Below are 12,397 nucleotides of genomic sequence, written 5' to 3'. Positions count from 1 at the left end.
CGGCGAAGCAGAGCCTGCAGGGGGGATGTGACTTTATAGGCAACCAGTGTGGAGACTTAAATGTAGTGGTATGTTGCCATGGACTGGTGTGAGTTAGTAGTCTTACTGCAGAGTTCTGGACATGTTGCTGTTTAATGAGAAGAGTGTTAGGGAGCCCACAGCCTGGATGTTATAAATGAACACAATCTTTTGCCCTCAGTGTGGGCAGCAGCACCCTGCATTACTGCCTGGCTTCAGTTTCAGAATACATCATGATCCACAGCAGGCCCACGCTGAAGTGCAGAGCCCTACCCACGACTCCTTGGTGCAGTACAAACAGGACAACTCAAGTCGATACAATTAAATGTGAACATGATGGATCCGTTATGAACAGTTACACGTGCAGTCAGTTCCACTGCTTAAATCTGTAAGACCGCACATAGTGAAATAGGTATTATAGGGCGGTGCGGTGGCTCTGTGGCTGGAAGGTTGCCGGTATCCCGTGGCCGGCAGAGGAATCCTACTCCGTTGGGCCCCCGAGAAAGACCCCTAACCCCAACTGCTCCAGGGGCGCCATATAAATGGCTGACCCTGCGCTCTGACCCCCAGCGTCTCTCCCTGTCTGTGTGTCTCATGGAGAGCAAGCTGGGGTATGTGAAAAGACAGATTCCTAATGCAAGAAACTGTATATGGCAAATAAAGTGGTCTTATACAACATTTGTGCCACTGCATGATTACTTAAAGTATGCGAGAATTACCATCTCGTAATCACAAGATAACTTTGTCGTAATCACGAGATAAGGGCAAGGAGTTTTTATTCCCTGGTGGCAGCAATGCATTGTTTCTGCCGAGTCAGACTCCAACCCACCTTGACCTTAGATATATGGATAAAAAGTTGCTAAAAACAAGTTGCTTGTTTCCCTCCCACAAGACACTAAAGCTGGGTGGCCACGCTGTGGAAAGGTGATGGTGAACATATCTTTGGGTGCCTGATACACTTCTGTGTAAAAGTTACCAACAACCTGCCCAGAAAAAAAATGTCCTCTTAATCTTATGTAAAATAGGACATAACAATAGTAATTTCCTTACTAGAGTAACAGGAACTGATCTCCCAAACACTAAAGATACATATTCTGCACACGGGGCACAAAAACGCACTAGCAGAGCCCCCTAGTGTTCAAATGCTGCACCGTTCTTTCACCACAGAGACACCCAGTAAATCCACAAAGCTGTGGCCAGTACCTACAGACAAAATACCCAACCAAAAGAATCTCATCCACAACATCTATAAAAGAATTTTATTACCTTCAAGTTACATACAAGGAATGTCAATAGTGGTTGTTAAAAATAAGTTTTTCAGTATCTAAGATATTCATCAATACGAAAAAAATGTTTCTATTTTAATCCCAAATGATGCGTTGATTACGACGCATGAGAGAACAGCGTGTTGTTTTAAAAGAAATTTGTGGACTTGTGTATTTTCATTAAACAAATACTTCTTGTGCCGGAAATGAAAGCAAGAAATCATTCTGTATGATACATTATAATAAAATCACTCTCAGATGACCTGCGGATCACCAGATTCATTCCAATTTTTTTTTAACTTAATTCAAACCCATTTGGTCTTGCAGTTTAATACACCGGTACTGATTCAGTTGCCTCTTGAATTTAGATGGCAGCCTAAAGTATTTTCAAAGAAGACCGCAACCCTGAATGGTGTGAAGCACTCAGCGCTGCCAGCATGATTAAGTGCAACAAGTCCCAGAGAGCTAAGCCGAACAGGCCTCACTCAGCTGCACAATTTGTAATAAACCTACCCATCTCAACTATAATGCATTTACAGATCGAAACAGCTGTTTGTATAAATCAGTGCTCTGCGACCAATCCACACTTAGACTCTTCAATGAGATTTTTTGGTCCCTTAGAGTTAAATTTACAAATGCATGCTTAAGTCTCGGGAAGATCCTTATAATTGGCACAATGATGGTGTGGGGTGGGGGGAACTCGGACTCTCCTTTCAAGTTCCCTTTCCTAAAGTCTATAAAGGCGAAAGCACAGATGGTGCACTTGCAGAAAAGCCTGCGCTGGTGCACATCTCATACCCTGGTTGACCTTTTCAAACAAAACTCGATGCCACCGCTGATATCTTCAAGCAACTTAAGGACCGGGGCAGGACGACAGCCATGAAAACACGGGGAAGGACCGAGGGCCGCTGGTGTGAACGAGATCGGCAGGTTGTCCCCCCCCCCCAGACCCCAGTGTCTACAAGAAAGCTGGAAGAAATACGAGCGCCACAGGTCACCCGCCTTTAGGGCGCGAGCGAAGCCCACAGAGGCTCCGACACGGTGAAAGACTCGCAGGACAGGGGGAGCAAGCGAGGGAGTCAAGGCGTTACAAGCAGTACCTCCAGCACAACCCACAGGCAACAGCAACGGTCCAAACAGTGATATAAAAAAAACATTTTAATAGATACACAGTAATAAAAACCCTCCCTCCCCCCATCCTCCATGTTACCCACTTATTTACAACGCATCGCCGGAGCTGCAGCCTATTCCCTGACACAGTTAAACCAGGGGAGAGGGAGCTTTCCAAGGCTGTACACGCCTCTGTAAGACAGCAAGGCCTGAGCGCCACGCTGCAGACAGCAGTTCATCCCACTCAAGTGTCATGCCAGACACATCTACGACCACGATGGCTCTCGGGGGACCCCCGGCAGGTCACTCCTTTCCAAAATAAGAAAAGTATTTACAGAGAGAAATCGAGTCAGTCGAGCTGTCAAACTGTCCCCCCGGATGCTCAGCCTCGGGGCTCAGTCGTCTATAGTGGGCAACCAGAAAGCCTGGAAAGAGATTGAAAAAGAGAAGAGACGTAAGTGAGGCATCAGATTTTTTTTTCTTTTTTTTTTACGCAAGGTCTTGCAAAAAAGACCTGAGGCTATTGCTCTGTCAAAAACAACACCCAGCTTAGGAGTCTAGATGGTTAGGCTCCCCAAACATGAACACTGCCCGCACGGCAGGAACGTGATCTACACCAGGGTTCTCAGTCCTGGTCTGGAAGAACCACAGAGAAGCAGGGTTCAGTCTTGGATCAATATCTGAAAACCGGCAAGAGTTTCATTAAGATCAGGTCATTTGACCAATTACGTTTTTCAGACAGCATCAAGGTTCGAAAATGTTAAAACCCTAACCCCCCCCCCACCAAGATCAGACTCCTCCTACTCTTGCTAAACTGAACAAACACCTGCACAAGAACAGCTGTACAGATGAGGGGCTGCTCATGTTTTTATGGAGCCGGGCGCGAACTGTTGGGTCTCTTGCACTCACCATATTGGAACAGGCACTCGCAAAGGTCATGAACTTGGGGTTGAACTGCAGGCAGGTGACCGGGCCCGTGTGCTTCCCGTCCAGCACGGCCACCTTCATCCCGCTCTCCGCGTTCCACACGTGGATCTTCCCATCTTCTGAGCCTGGGGGCCAGAAGGCAAGAGACCGGCTTCAGCGTGGGGAGTACAGAAGTCCAGCCCCCAGCCTACCCCAGCCCTGAAGCAGCGCACGCCTCTGTTCCTTAATTTCACAAATAACCGCATGATTCCGCCGAGTTACAGTACAAAAGCTTGACAAAGTCTTAAAGACAGGACAGACTGTTAATTCACCAAAGTCATGAAGCATGCGAGGTTGCTACGTGTCCCCCATATTCTACAGACCTCACCGCCTGTGTCTTACTTCGTGCGGGGAGCACCCCGAAAACCAAGCTTACGAATGGACAACTGGAGAGCTGAGAAAGTAAAAATATTCTGTCGCAGAGGGCACAAGAAAAGAACTGTTGGCAACCCACAACGCAGAACTTCCAAAACTAAATTGGCCTAAGTTCTCAAAGCGGAAACGGCATTTCCCTCAGGGGATCAATAAAGTATCTATCACAAGTTTACACGAAAAAACATTCCAGTCTTCATAACTCCCAACAGCGTAAGAAAAATAAATGACTAACGTTTCTTGTTTTATGCAAAAGCTAAGCCCTTTGTTGTAGAAACAGTATAGGCACCTTTGAAGAACTGACCCTTTTCAAGATATAAGTGTGTCTGCTTAGAGGTCTGTCTTGAGCTTAGGCCAGAGACGGGCTGTTTTTTATTTATCTGCGAGGCTGTTTTGTAAAAAGGAGACTGGATGATGAAGACACTCGGCTGCTCAGTTTGATGGCCCTCTCGAAAAACTCAAAACGACAGAGTTGAGACCCAGTAAGACGGGCAAAAAGAGGGGTGCATCTCCCGTCAGTGAGGCCGGCGAAGCACAGCCCTCCCAAACCACGAGGGGCAGCACTCACCGATCAACACGAACTGGGAGTCCGGAGTGAAGGAGGCCTCCAGCGTCACCCCTTTGCTGTTGTTGTAGCCCTGGATGTAAAGCAAAGGAAGGGTTTCAAACTTCAGGTGAAAGTGAACTCAACACCCCCACAAGCTGATGTCTAGTAACACTGCACAGGCAACTTTCACGAATTTTCTTCTCTTGCCCGAAAACACAAAGTACGTTTCCTTCTAAGGAAGGGACAGCCAGCCCACAGAGAGCTGGACGTGCAGTTCTGTTTCAGGTACGCAGACATGGATATTAACAGGGTCTTGTCTGCGCACAGGTGAAGCAGGACGCGTGTTGCAGAGGAGTAAAATCTTTGCACGGACGCCCTCCAACTGCGATGAGGGGGGGGGGGGTGTACACGTTGGACTGTGCACAGTGGGAGACGCTCACCCCAAAAGAGTGCAGCACCGCCCCCTTGAAGGCGTCGAGAAGCCGCAGGGCGCCCCCGTTGGTGGAGACCAGGATGAGCTTTCCGTCGTTGCTGAACTTGAGGCCTGTCCACTCAAAGTTGCGGTCGTACTGCAGCTTGAAGGTGGCGAAGGGGCCCTGCAGGGTGAGGGGAGGCACAGGTGTCAATCAGATGTTCACGTACACATGGAGACGATTCCAAAGATCAAGCTGACCAAAACGTGTCATAATGGCTGGGAGCTTGAGTAGCTGAAAAGTTTTTTGGGGGCCACACAAGGCGCATTCTAAGCCACTTTAAAATAATTCATGCAATCATATTTTTAGTTAACATCAAGTCAAAATTAATCCTCGTCTTTTCACCAAATGGGCAGATGAGGCTAATTAACGGTCTCAGAGATCACTGCAGAGACTGCAACGACCCAATGTCTCTCAAGAAAAACCACCAGAGGCCTCTCCTGTCTGTGAGCAGCTTCACTGGGTGTCTATTAGTGACTGACTGGATTATTGGTCAAAGAGTCTGGATGTACATTTCCACCGAGGTGGAATCAGAGGGGTGTGGTGATGGCTGTAAAAAGGGGGTTTTACAGTGTTAGTGGGGGCAGGGACGGGATACCGTGGAGTTTCAGACGAAGAGAACGGGACCCCAGTTAAAACCCCAAAATAACGCCTCCTACAGTTCTCGCTCATTTTTACAACACCGAAGGTGGGGTCTGTCTGTCACAATCGCACGTCAAAAACATTTTAGAGCATATGAAACCATACCAAAGACAAACCCACTGAATTAAAATACACACGTAATGCAACACAGCCCACATAAGTATGTAGCTGGAATGTTACATGTAAAAAAAACAAAAGATCTTTCTTACAATGCTGTATATTGACAGAACCTCCCACGTGACAACAATAACACAACCAACACTTTTTAACTGTCACTTGAAATCTGAGAACGTCCTGCTCCCGGGCCTTTTCTCCTGCTCCTCTCGTTACCTTGTCAAAGGACCGCAGGTCGTACAGCTTCACCATCTCCGAGTTCACGCCGGCCGCGAAGATCAGCCCCTCGGGGTCAAAGGAGCAGACCGGCTTCCCCTGCAAGTGCATCAGCCCCTGTGCGAGAGCAGGAGAGAGACGTCAGCACCGGGGCGGCCGCGCGCGGAGACTGGCCAGCCGGGGCCCCGCGAGAGACAGCCATGAGAACACGCAAGGAGAGGCGAAGGCAGGCCCTCCGAGCTCGAACCCAGGCACTGCCAGGGAGGTCAAACACACAACTGCACAAGCAAAATAGCCCCCTTGGACTTTATTTCACAAACTCCTCTGCCCCCCCCCGAGCCAAGATAAAGCGATACCGACCACCATCCCTTGTAACCTTTAAGCACAACAGGGATGGAGCAGCACAGATCAGACGCTTGCCTGCCCCAGAGGCTTTTCCCTGTGCTGCACGGACACATCTCTTCCGGGCTGCAGCTCGGAACCTGCCCTTCTCGATTTTCACTTGGCTCGACGGGCGAGGGGGTTAAGTTACCTCTTCACCTGTGCCCGGATGGCTCTCGCGCTAATGAGTTGATTATTTCTTATGCGATAGTCAAGAGTCAATTGAGTGGACCGCACTCAGTCATGAATGATTAATCAAAAGGATACTAAAAACTTTTAATCAATATCCAGTTTCTGTGTATTTTTCTGGCAAAGGGTGCAGACGGTGCCAGAGTGCTGTCTACAACCTGCATGTCTGCCCTTAGAAAGATGAGATTTGTGAATTCTGATCCTTCATATTGTGTACTCCCGAGAGCTGGAAGCTATTGTTTTTTTTTTCTACCCCAGAGTGGGATTTCTGTAACTCAAGTGTAGATGTCACCAATCTGTAAAAATGGTTTTGTGTTGAACTGGGTGCTATGCCTTACCGCGGCACGACGCAGCGAAAAGACAATCGCCACACACATGACCCCTACTCGTAACCCCGAGCCAGCACCCACCTGACAGTTGGGCGAGCGCAGATCCCAGAGCCGGATGGTCTTGTCCAGGGATCCAGAGATGAAGGTGTCATCCACAGGGGACATGGACAAGGCCACCACCCTGAAACCACCAACAGCAGGTACAGTCAAAACCACAGCCTGTGCCATTACTGTGACACATGGGCAAACGTCCAAAGAGACATAACCTTACTTTCTATCGGGCCATCTGCTAACGTGTACTGTTAAATTAGAAGGTGCCTCTATTATACATATTGGTACCGACCGAATAATCAGTAATTTCTCCACAACAAAGAAAACATGCCAGCAATCAACACACCTAACAATAAAACAGAGCAAAGACAACACAACAGCAGAACTAGGCCAGATTTTTGGTGGAGGAAAACTTTTGTTTAAATTTGGAACAACCAGTTTTGTTACATCAAACCACTCCCAGCTAGAATTGGCGAAGAAGTCCAAGTCTCAGAGTGACGCTCACCTCTTATTGTGTCCAGGGAAATAGCGAATGTATTTGTTGTCATGGAGCGACAGGTACCGAATGGTGTCTAATGGAAACGGAGAGGGTTATTAAAACATAAAAACTCACTTGAAAATGGCTAAATAAAACGAAGCCTTAATGCAATTAGGACACGAGCACAACAAACACATACTTTCATGGGATCTTCGTATGGGAAGGGTACTCTTTATTAATTTCAATCAGGGAAAATCTGTATCCCCTTTCTCTGCCTCTGATCAGGCCAGAAGAAGGTGGCTAGTTCAGTGTCAGAGCAGTGCAGCCTGTCCTGTACCTGTGGTGTTTTATAAAGATACTGTGGCTCGAGTATCCCGTGCAAAACTCTAACATACTAGACACAATCCAGAGTTACAATCTGCGCGTATTATTTTATTAAAGATCAACATCAGCATTTTCTACTATAATACAGCCCTTACCCATGCAGTCCTGTTGGGTCGAGAAGAAACCCAGACTGTCATTTACGAATCTTTAATTCACACTCATCAAAATCTTTAAAAAAAACTTAACACCTCAAAGCCAACTACACACAGTGCTGAGGTAGCTAATCTATCACATCTACCACTCGGATCTGACCGCCTCATTTTAAGGTCTGGGGAGGAACACATGTTGACGTCTATCAAAGTAAAAGATTAAATCAGTATTACAATACAATACTGATCTATCAACATCCCTGTCACCTTAAAATAACTTGGATAAAATGTCAGGGAAAGTCTTACCACTTAATTTTCCTGCACAGAGAATGAGCATCGAGGGAAAAGGCTACTACACTACAACATGTCTCAGACTTTTGCACGACGCAATAAAAGTCATTTTCCCCCCCCACTCTCCCAACAAGCCTCAGCACATTAAAGGCCCCCATAACAAAACGTTATTAAACCGTCAAGAACGCTGCAGTTTCACGGCAGAGTAGGACATTCCTTTCGGAGTCTGTAACACACGGAGTCTGGCTTTGCTCCCTTCCAGAAAACCACGGCCACTCCGGCAGGGAGTCGCGGGCTCCGCGGATACGAGACCCAGCGGCCTGCTGTGGTGCTGCTCCCGCGACCGGAGACGGCGGCGCCGGCGGTCAGGAGTCCATACTATGTTCGGGCGCTGCAGGCTGACGGAGACGAAGGCGCTGCCCCGGGCAAGGCAGTGGCCTGTACAGTTAGCTCCATTACCGGGTGGTATCACAGACCCTCAAACTGTACAAACAACTACCTCAGCCCGGGGCAGGCTGGTCATCGGGGTCGGTCAGCAGCACTCCTTCGAAGGAACCCCCGGGCTTCCTCCAGACCCGGACACAAGCCGTCCTCCCTGTAGTCTCTTCTTCTGGGGGGGGTGATGGAACTGCAGTAACCTTCAACTCCTGCGGCGAGTACTCCAATGTGTGGATAAACTGGACAAGCATTAAAACCCCATAATGCTGCAATAGTTTGGACACAAAGTAGCACCGGCCTCCAGGACAAAAGCTTTCAGAAAAGCCTGCTATGCTATGTCAAGGACGTCACAGCTCTTGAAATCTTTTCTCCTTCCAAGGCTTTAAGGCTTCACCTCCTAGTACAGAGCTCACTTTGTTCCACTTATAAAAAATCTAACATACTGGACTTTAACTACTGACAAGAAAAGGTATTAAACAGAGGCAGCAGCAGACTCCTGTTAGCCAGAAGAAACGGCAGGAAGGTGGATGAGCGAAGCCCATTATTTTTCCCCGCACTGCTGCCAAACAGTAACACGGCTCCTCTACAAGACAGATGCTGTAGCCTCACTGTACAGGCATCCGGGGGGGGGGGTCAGGCACTGGCAGGACCCCCAGATTTCAAAAACAGACCCCCGGAACGATAGTGCTTTTTGAACACCCAAGGATAACTTGAGACCCAGCAATTACTAGAAGGCCTACAGTACAGGTTCCACAGAAATGCAGTGGAGAATACTCACAGAACTGCACGTGCATCACTACAGTACATAATTAACCCCAGTTAAAATATCCCGGCCCAGAGGCTTCACCTGCATTGTTTATCTCCTCTATCACTTTAATTCTATGACAGGATTTGGGGGAGAGGGTGGAGCCTAAGAAGATAGTTTTGTTATTATAGCCTCCAATGTTATTTAAATTACCCCTGACAACAGTTATTTTACATAAAATTTACTTCGCTGCCGCTTCACTGAACCACACCAAGATACACTCCCTCGTCTTGCAACAGTGTTGCATTAAAAACGTAACCCTGAAGCGATACCCTTGAGCAATTTCACTGATAAACACAATGTTCCTTTCTTAACTTGGTTTGGAGGCTGTACACACAAACCTCCAAAATAAGAAAACAAAACTACCCTGAAAGTGCCGGGTGTAGGCTGAGATCCCCGTTTGCAGAAATAAGCTAGGCTGCATTCTCCTCGTGCGTAAACTGACAGCACAGTCAGATCGTTTTTTTTCCTTTCACAATCATTAAATATCCCCCTCTCCTCAGTGTTGTACAAGCTCCTTTTTCTGTTTGTGGCCAGTTTTGAATAACACGTACTCTGCGAAACATAAACAACGTTTCCCGGGATGTAATCTAAACCGACTTCCATCTTTCCACAGGAATTTTCTCACTGAAAGAGCGATGACTGAACTAACTGCTGGACTCCCCCATGTTCGACAGCTAAGGAGTTTGGATGCAGGAGTTTCTACCCTAGTCCAGAATATCCCCAAGTCAAGTCTCAAAGGTCACCCTAAATTAGGGGACCCCCAACCCTGCAGACTTTCATTCCAGATGAGCCATCAGTTACATAACTAAACCCTTAAATAAGATTAATTCGATCTCTTTTTTTCAGTTCCTAAACACTACTGCACTTTATAAGAATCTGCAACTTTTCAGCCCAAAAATAAAAACTTGCAAAGGTTCCAGTGAGGCAGCTCCTTAGTCAAGTAAAGAGCTCTAATGCTCCAGAACCCAGCAGGTGTGGAGCTCGTCACGGGACCAGCCCAGGGGGATGCCCTGTTCTAACCCCCTCGCTTCCATTGACCACCAACACCTGCAAGTCACTGATCGATGCCGCGAGTAGCATCCTGGGCTATGAGGGCTACATTTCAGTTGCAAATGACTTTTAATTACACCAGCCACCCTGCAACAGATCCCAATCAAATTGCTCCCAAGTCTTTATACACCGGAGACTTCAGAATTACCTTCAGCTTCCACACCTGCTCCCTGGGACCCACACACCTGATGGCTTTTGTTCCAGCAGAGGACTCAAATAACCGAAAACCTTAACCTCAACCTCATGACATGTAAAACCTGAGGTCCTGACTCTCTGTGGTCATTAAAAATCCCGGGGCGTTTCTCGAAAAGAGTAGGGGTGTAGGTCCTGGACAAATTTCCCCCTGGCCTTTACCAATCCCCCCCTCTCTGAATTGGTTTCATCACTCTGCTCTCCTCCGCACTGAGAACTGGTGTGTGGGGAGCGGACTGGAGCATCATCCAGGTGGGGCTGCACACTGGGGGTGGTGGTGGAGGGGATCCCCATGACCTGTAAACCACTTTGAGTGGAGTGTCCAGAAAAGCGCTATGTAAGTACAAGCAGTTAGTAGTAAACACACCCAATAACAGACTTAATTTTGAGCTTCGCTTCAAGTTCCAAAGCACAAAGTTGCCTTTTAACTCTTGGGTTTCACGAGAAAAACGCAGCATCTCCAACCTTCAAGGAGGAAAAAAATAATCATAAAGGTTCCCACCAAGCAATCCGTTAAGATGGAAACCAGAAGGTGTGTTTGTGTGTATTTGGGGGGGGTCCCCCACACCCTGCTGGGCTGGGGTCCTCCAGGCTCAGGGATAGGGGTGCCAGCCCGTTTTACTGAATTAGATAACTTAAGACAGAGGATGTCAATACTTAAGCATGCAAGCATGTTCGAGGAGAAACGTACCATCGATTTTGTTGGAGCTGTAGACCACGGTGTTCGCTGCGTGCGTGTATCTGATGAGGTCCACGCCATACTTCTTACTGTACAGGGTCCTCTTGGGTCTGGAACACAGCCGGAGCGACAGCGGGCGCAATGAGATCCACCATTCCTGTTACCCACACACGGACACGCAGCCTGACCCATCCCACTGTGTCTGAGCCGCCGCGACAGCGAAGGAGGGAAGTCTGCGCACTCGATACCGCACTACACGCAAGGCGGCGTTAGCTACGAGGCTTTGAACGATGCCCAGTTGGTCGACTTGAACTGGTCTCGGCGTTCCCAGCGCACGCACACGCGAGAAGCAGGACAGAAAAGAAAACGAGGTGCTTCTCATCCGACACCGCAGCTTGACACCACAACACGCGTGACTGCTGCCGCAGCAGCCGGGACACGGGGAGGCCGCGCTGCGCGACACACACGCACAAAAACCGGCGTCAGGACTCTGCAGCCTTCGCGCACGTACAGATGCCAGGAGGGGACCCAATCCGTGAAACACCCCCCTTCGTATTTGCCCCTACGGAGCTCACAGAGCACGCTACATCAACCTGCGCGTAAAGCGTGCAGATCACGGCGCTGGGGAGGGGGGAGGGGGGGGGGGGGGGGGGGGGGGCGTACGCTTATGCAGACTGACATTCAAAGGCTCACACGCTCAATAAAAGAGACCCCCCCCCCTCAACTGTACACACTCCGCCACCCGCGGTACAGTCCCCCCCGTCCCGCCGGGCAGGGCGCTTCACTCGAGCCCGGGGATGAGGCGCCCGCAGTAGGCCTCACCTCGAGGAGCCCCCTCACCCCCCCCGCCGCCCCGCCGGAGACAACAGAGGCGCCTCACTTTCCCTCCTGGCAGTCGTACAGCACGATGGAGTCGTCGTCGCTGCTGGAGATGACCGTCTCGCCGTTGGAGCTGAAGTCGAAGCAGTTGATCTTGTCCGAGTTCTCCCGGAACACCTTGGCGACGCGAAAGCTCCGCAGCACGTTATCCGTCAGCTTCATGACCTCCCGCGCTGGCGGCGGCCTCTCCGGCCTCTGCTCTCGGGAACCGGCGCGGCGTCAAATCCCCCCTCCTCCTCTCCGAAACTGAAACTGCGGCTTTTCGTCGGCTTTTCGCCCGCCCTCGCCCCCCGGGAAAACAACCCTGATTTTTTTTTTTTCCCCCCTCCTTTTCAAACGCAGAAGGGAAAAACCGCCGGGGACACGCTCGAGCACCAGGAGCGCGAGGAAGCCCCGCCTTCTGCCGCCGCCAGGAGCGCGCGCGCACGCACGCACG

At 49.3% G+C, this 12,397-nt stretch overlaps 1 protein-coding gene across 1 annotated transcript; it reads right to left on the bottom strand.

The window, feature by feature from the left end:
- Positions 1 to 1,264: 1,264 nt before the first annotated feature.
- Positions 1,265 to 12,384, bottom strand: wdr82 (WD repeat domain 82). Its single transcript, XM_088915535.1, has 9 exons — positions 11,963 to 12,384; positions 11,095 to 11,192; positions 7,179 to 7,245; positions 6,704 to 6,803; positions 5,724 to 5,840; positions 4,719 to 4,874; positions 4,300 to 4,369; positions 3,303 to 3,445; positions 1,265 to 2,818 (listed from the first exon to the last, which is right to left on the bottom strand). The coding sequence occupies exons 1-9, from the start codon at positions 12,121 to 12,123 to the stop codon at positions 2,789 to 2,791; spliced, it is 942 nt and encodes a 313-aa protein (XP_088771661.1). The 5' UTR covers positions 12,124 to 12,384; the 3' UTR covers positions 1,265 to 2,788.
- Positions 12,385 to 12,397: the final 13 nt, after the last annotated feature.

The sequence above is a fragment of the Atractosteus spatula genome, chromosome 5 (genome assembly GCF_055471065.1).
Source record: "Atractosteus spatula isolate fAtrSpa1 chromosome 5, fAtrSpa1.hap1, whole genome shotgun sequence".
Lineage (NCBI taxonomy): Eukaryota > Metazoa > Chordata > Actinopteri > Semionotiformes > Lepisosteidae > Atractosteus > Atractosteus spatula.
Note: the sequence above shows the minus strand (reverse complement) of the source record. Positions and strands in the feature narration are given on the sequence as shown.